This window comes from Labeo rohita, unplaced genomic scaffold, assembly GCF_022985175.1.
Source record: "Labeo rohita strain BAU-BD-2019 unplaced genomic scaffold, IGBB_LRoh.1.0 scaffold_387, whole genome shotgun sequence".
NCBI classification, from domain to species: domain Eukaryota; kingdom Metazoa; phylum Chordata; class Actinopteri; order Cypriniformes; family Cyprinidae; genus Labeo; species Labeo rohita.
Window position 1 is genome coordinate 12,578 of NW_026129305.1, and position 9,171 is coordinate 21,748.

General features: G+C 36.6%; 1 protein-coding gene across 1 annotated transcript; it reads left to right on the plus strand.

The window, feature by feature from the left end:
* Positions 1-1,950: 1,950 nt before the first annotated feature.
* LOC127160559 (V-set domain-containing T-cell activation inhibitor 1) lies at positions 1,951-8,903 on the plus strand. The gene is made up of 4 exons (XM_051103196.1): positions 1,951-2,082; positions 4,344-4,384; positions 4,500-4,829; positions 5,220-8,903. Exons 1-4 carry the CDS (start codon positions 2,072-2,074, stop codon positions 5,324-5,326), a joined length of 489 nt encoding a protein of 162 aa, XP_050959153.1. The 5' UTR covers positions 1,951-2,071; the 3' UTR covers positions 5,327-8,903.
* The last annotated feature ends 268 nt before the right edge of the window (positions 8,904-9,171 follow it).

A 9,171-nucleotide genomic window follows, 5' to 3' on the forward strand; every position in this document is an offset into this window, starting at 1 on the left:
TCAGGTCTTTCAAGTGAGAAAACGTTCACAGTATTGCTGTTCCTTATACGCTGATATTGCAGTTTGCGTTTGGCACCCCCTACCATGGAGTGCACCCATTCGACCAGCGGCTGCCCTAGTGTTTTAGCACGCAAGGCGGTGACGGGAAGCGTTTCATCTTCTTCTTAAGTGTTTTTGGTGGTTGACAAACCAACAGATAGGTCCTTTACCGCCACCTGCTGGACTGGAGTAATGAAAAATTTTAGGGGGAAAAAAAACAAACAAACAAACAAAAAACTTTATATTCGTTTAAACAGAATAAATAAATAATATAAGAATGAATAAATCAAACAAACAAATAACCATTTAAAAAACAGTCTGATAACAAATGTAGCCTATAAATGAAATATAGTATTTAATGTGAATTTCCAAATCAATTGAAAATAACTGCGCTGAGAAATAAGCAAATAAAAGCCTTTCAGGCAACTGCGGTAACAGTTTAAATAAAGACTTAAGAGGCAGCGGAACAAAAATGTTTCAGGTTACCTAACGGTTAAGTTGTACATTTTTGAGAAAAACAATCTTATACAGTTATGTATGTTTTTTTTTTGTTTGTTTTTGTTTGTTTTACTATTCATAAAGTATAGCATGGTCAACATCTCATCTATCATCTAAGTAACACGTTTAATTTCAACCGAATATCTTTATTTATATAGCCTATATGACGCACGCACCGGATTGTGGGAAATTCGACCAGAAGAAGGTACCTCCGTACACAGGAAGTGAAGTACAATTTGGATTGTGATGCGCCTTGGGTTGTGGCTAGAAGGGATACAACTCCGACCGGAAACTAGCAATGAAATGAACTGTTCTAGCTATTAGACTATGTTTTTTTAATGCCTACCTCAACCCAAAAGCCCTTACTATGAAAAAAAAAAAAAAAAAAACAGTTGTACAGTTTGACAAATATAACATCAGATTGATGTGCGCATGCCCAGTAGTTAGAGCTGTACAGACCAATTATCTGTTTGTAAACATCCGGGATGCACGCGCAGCTTGGTTGCAGAAAACGCGGAGAGATCGCCTTTACAGCTAGAGAATTACAAGGATACGGCACAAAATACTTGGATTTAAAAAGAGTATAGATTATATTGATTAGATGTCATTTTCAAAATGTTATTCGCATATCACAACAGCTTGTCACCCAGCCATAAGCACTGTTATTCAAAGAAATTGACATTAGATAGTGGGATAGTCTTACAGATCCGATGACGTTTTTCATTGGCGGTTCAATTGGCAGTCTGTGGAGCCATGGAATAAAAGAATAAAAAAAAAAACTAAATTTGATTTTATATTTCAAAATTCTGACTTTATTTTCGCAATTCCAAGATTATATCCCACAACTCTAGAAGGAAAACATTCTCTTTTTCCCCCTCGGCTCAGAGTTTATATCCCACACTACAGCTTTTTTCCCTCAGAATGAACAAACTCACTAGTTAAATCGAGCTATAAAGTCCGAGTTAGAAGATATAAACTTGCATTCGTGAGAAACAAAAATCAGAATTGTGAGATAAAAAAATGTTATGTTAAAAAGTTAATAGTAATAGGTTTAAATAATATTTCGTGCTGTAGCTGTACGGCTAATACAGTACGTCCCCTATGAACAGCATATGTGAATATTATGTAGACCTATAAATCAAATTTATGCTTTAAAAGTACAGTAATCCTAGCAGTTTTCATCCATAGTATGTCTGTTTAAACGTCTGTGTTTAGCTTCAAATGGCGTCTTTGACTAGAGTATTATATAAAAATTATTTGCATTCCGATTTTGACATCAAAAGGCTCAAAAATATTTTTTTTTTCTCTAATTAATTTACCCGTTTACCTTCATTCGCTACCAGTGTTTTTCTGCAACCACTATGCGCTCGCAGCTGCAAATGATGTCACTGTGACGTCTACTCGAAATTGGCCTTGGAAGCATTTTAGAGCTTTGTTGACGTGCGCATGCCCAGTAGCCGCATGTACATCCTTTCCCAACATTTGGAGAAACGAGAAAAAGAACGAGAAGAAATAACCGCATATATTGTCGAAGATGTTAGTAAGGTAGGATGTTTGTTTACAAGTAAACAAATGCCACATCTGACCTGTGGGGAAATGGCGAGCTCCGTTTAGAATATGTAGAACTTATAAGGTGTGTTTGTCATTGGCCTAAAAAAACGAAAGTACTCTGAACCCGTTTTGCACAGAAATGTTATAATGGAAATAGGTCCGTGTACGTTTTATTTACTTATTTACTTTATTTACTTCCCGTATAACGGGAAAGGACACAGCTCATTTCCCCTTTTGTTTAACAAACGGAAAGCGGTATTTCGGCTCGATTTATCCTCTTTGTATTTGTGGTTTACAGATAGGTTCAGCTGTCTGATGAAGGCTCAAAGGATCGCCGAAAAGTTACGTTTTTACCTCATAAAGTGTCGGCTTATTTCTTTAAAGTGCGTGTTGAATGTAGTGATGATTCGCAAAAGTTTTGAAATCGCCTTTGTTTTAAACCATCGTGCGGGTGTATCAAAAAGTCATGTGATATCAGTAATGCTTTGCCGCTAGGGGCTGACTCAGATCATTGAATTTCTTTCAGCAAAATGAACGATTTTTTTAAGGCCCTTCGTTCATTTCAGCAGAATGTATTTAAAATGTTTCAAGTTAACTTCCAAATTCCCCAACACATCTACTTACGCAAACAATTATCATTTCGAATAAGACAAAACTATAATGCAGCCATAGCCAAGAAGCCAAAATGATTACCTTGCTGGAAAAAAAAAAGAAGCCTTCACAGAAATTCTAATGGTTTCCATTTCAAACACCATTACAAACCATCCATTTGTTAACCATTAAAACCATTATTTTATGTTTTGGGACATATTCCATTTAGTGGTGTTAACAAGCCACCAACAGAAGGTGACCAACTACCAGTGTCCAGCCATTGACACCATTACAAACCATCCATTTTTTAATGATTTAATTTTTTTTTTTTTTTCTGTAGTTTTGGGACATATTCCGTTGACCAAGGTGACCAATTACCAGTAGAAATCAACAGGGTTCATTACAGTTTTCCAGTACAAGTCCTATTATAACCAGTTAAACCATTACAAATTCTGTGATGTTTCTGTTAATTAATACACCTCATCTCCCAAATCTTCTGGTTCAAGTCACGGTACATCCGCGTAAGTTGAAGTTGTGCAGTCTTTATGGGAAGCAACAATGAATAGTGTTCGACTTGAAACACAGCTACAGACAGCGGTCAATGAGATTACTCTTACGATTACGATTAGTCGGGGCGGAGTTGAAACCGGAGGTGTCAAGTCCAACAATTTCTGCTCCTGTTAGTGACGCTCAAATGGTGTTTGTATACTCTATCACAGATGTAAGAAAAAGTGAAGAGGACATTGAAGATCTTGATGAAGATGTTTACTGCAGCATAGCAGTGGCAAAGTACATGCTGTACCTTGGGTTCAATGGAGTCAGAATGAACCCAGAACATCCTAATCTCAAACCAATTGGTCACCTTTTGCTCAGGATGTGATTTTCCCAAATGGTCTAGAAACAACATAACTGTTGTCTTTCTTCTTCTCTATAATAATTAAGCCATTTTGGGAAATGAGCATGATTAAACATATATTGTGGAGTGAAATCTGGGTCGAGTCAGACCATTTCTTACACAGATTAAGTGCAATTAAATGCAATATTTGTCAAATACACAGTCATTTCAGAAGCGTCTTGATCTCAGAGAAGTAAATGTAACTTGAGAGGCCATTCAGGCCCTATCTTTTGTGGCCCTATGGTGACAAGTGGAATCAATAAATAGTGTAATTATATACCTGCTACATAGATAATGTTGTGTTTGAATTTAATAGACATGGCACTTCTCATCCAGCGTGCAACTGTCTTTGTTTTGCTAATGTTGTAGTCTCCTGGTCGAAGGACATAATTTATAAATCACAGGCTTCCAAATTGGTTAGTAAGTTTTGTTCTCCACTGTCTTTGGTTATGTCAGTTGATGGGGCTTAACTTAAAACTCTGATAATGAGCAAAGACATTTTTCAACAGCCTGTTTTGCTTATATTTACCAAGGGTGCCAATATTTCTGAAAGGACATGTGTGTGTAATATTATCTTCGGCCCAAGGATGACTTATGGCTTTGAAGTCATGGTTTTGAACTCTTCTGGTCATAACTGTCATTGAAATCTCAATGTTTGTCTAAAACAAATGTTGTCTTTATTAATATTGTAAGCTAATGGATATAAACAAGAGAAGTAGTCTGTGTTTATCAAAAGCCAGTTTAACTTTGCTTTTGCTCATTTGTGCAGATGCTGGGTCATTTACTTACTTCTACATCTGACAGGCAATGGTTAGTATTCACAGACCTTTGTTAAGATATTTGGTATCTGTTGATGTATTTTATGCTTGGTGCAGTTTTTGTCCTCATTTACTTCCTTATGTAAAGATGTCACTCTTTTCTCCAGTGTCTTTGCAGGACTCTACATTTAGTACAGTTAACAGTTATGTTGGAGGATCTGTCACCTTGCCATGCAGATATGAGAATAAACTGCAAAGTACTGATGTATATTGGCGATACAATGCAAGCAGGAAAGTGTTAAGTATTATAAATGGGAAGCCCTCACCAGAAGAACAGGACAAAATATTCAGCAATCGAACAAAAAGTTTCCCTTCAGAGTATTCTGAGGGAAACTACTCAGTTGAGCTGAAAGATCTGCAGTTGACACATGCTGGAAACTACACTTGTTTTATACAAGACTCAAATGAGGAAAAGAAGATACAGCTTTTTGTCAAAGGTACACTGAATCATTGTTTGATAAATTACAATTTTAAATTGCACACCTCAGTACATTCTTAAAAATAAATGTGCTTAAACCGTTCACACCGATGCCATAGAAGAACCATTTTTGGTTCCACAAAGAACAATTCAGTCAAATGTTCTTTAAAGTAGAATCTCTTTCTTACATTTTTAAAATCTGAAGAACTTTTTTTGCCACAAAGAACCTTTTGTGAAACAGAAAGGTTTTTCAGATGTTAAAGGTTCTTTATGAAACCATTTAGACAAAAAAGTTATTCTATGACATTGTGAAGCATCTTTATTTTTAAGAGTGTAATAGCAGCATTTTACCTATACAACGCTGATTTGCAAAATTGCTTCTCTCTACATTGTACCTTTTTTCTTACAGAAAAGCCTGAAAAACAAACTCCAAGCCAAAGAAACTCATGCATGAAAACAGAGTCACCGAAGATTTTCCTAACTGCTCTACTGGGACTTACTTTGCACCTTATCTGAGATTTGCTTCCAATGCCTGTTACATTTGGTAGCATTTAGTGACAGTTCTTAAGTCAGATAGTTCTTCACATGTTTTGTTCTTAAAGGAGAAGTCCACTTCCAGAGCAAAAATTTACAGATAATATACTCACCCCCTTGTCAAGACGTTCATTGCTTTCTTTCTTCAGTCATAAAGAAATTATGTTTTTTGAGGAAAACATTTCAGCATTTTGAACCTAAATGCGGTTGTAAACGATCCCAGCCTTGTCTTGTCTAACTCTGTCTGATCTTTTTTTTTTTTCCGGTTCATGACAGTTAGGGTATATTAAAAAAACTCCCATCTCATGTTCTCATTCAACTTCAAAATCATCCTATATTGCTGTTTTTTTGTTTTTTGTGCAGTGTGTAATATTTGAGAATTTATTGGCAGAAATGCAATATAACATTAACTATGTTTTCAGAGGTGTGTAAAGACCTTACATAATAAGCCGTTATGATTTTATAACCTTAGAACGGGCAATTTATATCTACATACACCTCGGGTCCCCTTACATGGAAGTCGCCATTTAGTGCCGCCATGTTTCTATAGTAGCCCTAAACGGACAAACTTCTACAGAGCGCGTTTCGTCAGTACGTTGTTGTACTTCTTCGTTGGTGTTTTAAGAGGCCGCTCGTGTCGTCACCACGTTGAAATGTTGAAACGATGTTGAGCCGGCATCGTGATCCCATCGTACCCCCTCCTCCCTTTCCCCTCCCGCAAGCCACCGCATCCCAATGCCGTGTTCGGAAAGAAAGTTGTGTTTTAAAGGCAATAAACATTAGATGGAAAAATATATATATTTCATTACTTTCTCTCGCAGTTATATCGTTAAGTAATTATACTGTATATAAATTGCGGGCATCAGGGGGCCGCTAGTAATGTGCATGGCATTGAAACTGATTTCGTATGCACGATTGCATTTCACTTTCACTTTTCATCATGATGTTTCACTGTAGACTTCGTCCGATGCCAATTTGGTAGACGTCGCCCAACCCTACTAACTGTCATACAAAAAATCTAACTAAAGTCAGTGAATAAACCTGAGACATTGATCAATGAGTAACAATAATATTCGCAATAACACATTGGTTTACTGAATAATGAAGTAAATATAATTCTTTGACTTACCTTTGTACAGAAACCTCATCGCTTGATTGGCTACTGTCCGGTTTAACAGACGACAACATTTTTGTCCTGTGTCAGCTTCCGTAGCTTCTGTATGCGTTTCGAAAGGGCGGGGTGAGTGGGGGACTTAGCCGTTGGTTGAAATTCGAATCCTCACCGCTAGATGCCGCTAAAAATTACACACTGCACCTTTAAGAGTGTTTGATCTCCTTTACATGTTCACTTTGCAAAGACTGGGTCGGTACTTCTGCATCGATGTAGGATGATTTTGAAAAGATTTTTGAAGTTGAGGGAGAAAATACGATTGGAGTTTTTCTACATACCCTAACTGTCTTGAGTCAGAATACACAGAGTTCAGGCAGAGTGAGACAAGATGAGCGTTTGAGATTAAAAAGTATTTTTTAAATTGTAAACTAAGCAGTCTAGATAACCAGTCTAGATAAGACCCTTCTTCCTTGGCTGGGTTCGTTTACAATTGCATTTGGGATCGTTTGAAGCCTCATTTAAACTGCATTTTGGAAGTTCGGGGCAAAATCGGGGCACCATATCAGTCCATTATATGGAGAAAAATCCTGAAGTGTTTTCCTCAAGAAACAAAATTTCTTTACGACTGAAGAAAGAAAGACATGAACATCTTGGATGACAAGGGGGTGAGTACCATTATATGTGAATTTTTGTTCTGGAAGTGAACTTCTCCTTTAATCTCTAACAGTTATTTTATTGCTTGTTTGGACATTATATTTGTTAACCTCATTATGTTTGGACCACTGTAATTTGATTATTTTTTTAGTAATTTAACGCATTATAATTTCCAAATTAGTAATTAGACAATAGTTACAAGCATGTGTTACCGCTGCGTTACATCATTGCGACAAAATGCGATTTATCATGTAGATTATAAAAAGGGTGTTGGCTAGCACACGCGGCGTCCTTTACCTGAGAACTACTTTGACTAGAAAGTGCCTGTCAGGTGGATACTACCAGTGAAAGCATAGTCAGCATGGAGAGAGGAAAGCACACGTTCTGTAGCTGGAAATACAATCATTGTTTTTAGTTTTTACATTTTTAAATAAATAACAGCATTTTAGCAACCTTAATATTGTAGATTTTTAATCAAGGCAATAAGCAAAAACATTTTTTGGAAAAAAAAAAAAATGTAATAGTACACAACAATCCATACAGATTACAAATATACAGAGAAGCATGTTACAGACATAGCTTATTTGTCTGAAATGCATCTGTTAAAATATAATATAACCTCATGTAAAAGCAAAATCCAAAACAAAAAAAATCTGATGTGTGTGCTGATTTTAAAGATTCACCATTATACTCCTCAAAGGGATCATTCACCCAAAAATGAAAATTCTGGTATCATTTACTCACCCTCAAGTTGGTCCAAACCTGTATGAATTTCTTTGTTCTGCACAAAGGAAGGTATTTTGAAGCATGTTTGAGGCCACACAATTTTGGGGCAGCACTGATTTCCATAGTAGGAAAAAAATACTATGTTAGTCAATGGTGCCCTAAAATTGTTCAGTTATAAGCATTCTTCAAAATACCTTCTTTTGTGTTCAGCAGAACAAAGAAATTCATACAGGTTTTGAACAACTTGAGGGTGAGTAAATGATACCAGAATTTTCATGAGTGAATGATCCCTTTCAGTTAGATGGGCAATTGAATTTTGCAGTAGCTAATGCCAAGTGTAAGGTTTACAGAACCTCAGACATTTTGATCTTCTGAGACGGACAATACACACGCAGTATATTAAGATATAGACAATTGTTTCCACATCTCACTGAGAGAAGATGTGAGAAAAGTCCCTTTCCACCTATTCCTTTCATCCACTTCCCCTCACCCATCTCCTCGCACTGAGCTCACTTAGACCGGTCAATAGCATAATAAAATGTTCTACATGAGTACAAGTGATATCCATAGTCATGTTTAGTATCATTTGAACTGTCACTGTGTGTCTGGTACAATGGTCTCATTCTCACAAGAAGTAAATGAAAAGGTAAACAGATCCTAAGAGTTCAGAGATATATTGCTCACTGTTGAGGTTGTAGTATTTCCCAGTGTCTTTCATGCAAATTACCATCTGTCCCCAAAAGGTGCAAACGATCAAGTCTAAGACTTGATCAATGCAAATTCAAATTGTTGGTTCCTGTCTCCATTTCGGGGGATGTCTGTCTGGGTCTGAAGTTCTTAAAGAAGTGTAGCAAGAAGATCAGGGCGCTTTTCTGTAGCCAGAATGAGCTCATGGTATGAGGTGTGTTGACACACTTCGTACTATGTATTTTTCTCAAGTCAGGTATGCATCTTACTCCTAGATTCATCTTGGAGATTTCTTGTAATGATTTGATATCTTTAAATTGGCTGTATAATTGGCGTAATACATATTTACCTGACTGACAATAAATTATATATTTGATTTTATTCTGACTTTATTCTGAAATGATTTTCTCAAGTAGATTAAGTGAAGGCGTATGTGACCGCAAATACGTGTCCAGGGTTAAGTACATACTAGATCTCAGGTTAGATGAAGCATGGGGCACATCAGGTGAGATTCTAGATTTCTGACTAACTTGCTGACTTTGGTTAAGTTGTTATGCAGTTGCATTAACTATGGGGGGCTAGACAAAATACTATTGGAGTATTAGCATGGTTCGGGCATATTTCATAGTACTAGCCATAACCTCTGGTT

Coding starts and splice junctions, on each gene's coding strand:
- LOC127160559 (XM_051103196.1), top strand. Junction 4,385..4,499: donor TCTACATCTGACAGGCAATG/GTTAGTATTCAC, acceptor TCTTTTCTCCAG/TGTCTTTGCAGGACTCTACA. Junction 4,830..5,219: donor GATACAGCTTTTTGTCAAAG/GTACACTGAATC, acceptor TTTTTCTTACAG/AAAAGCCTGAAAAACAAACT.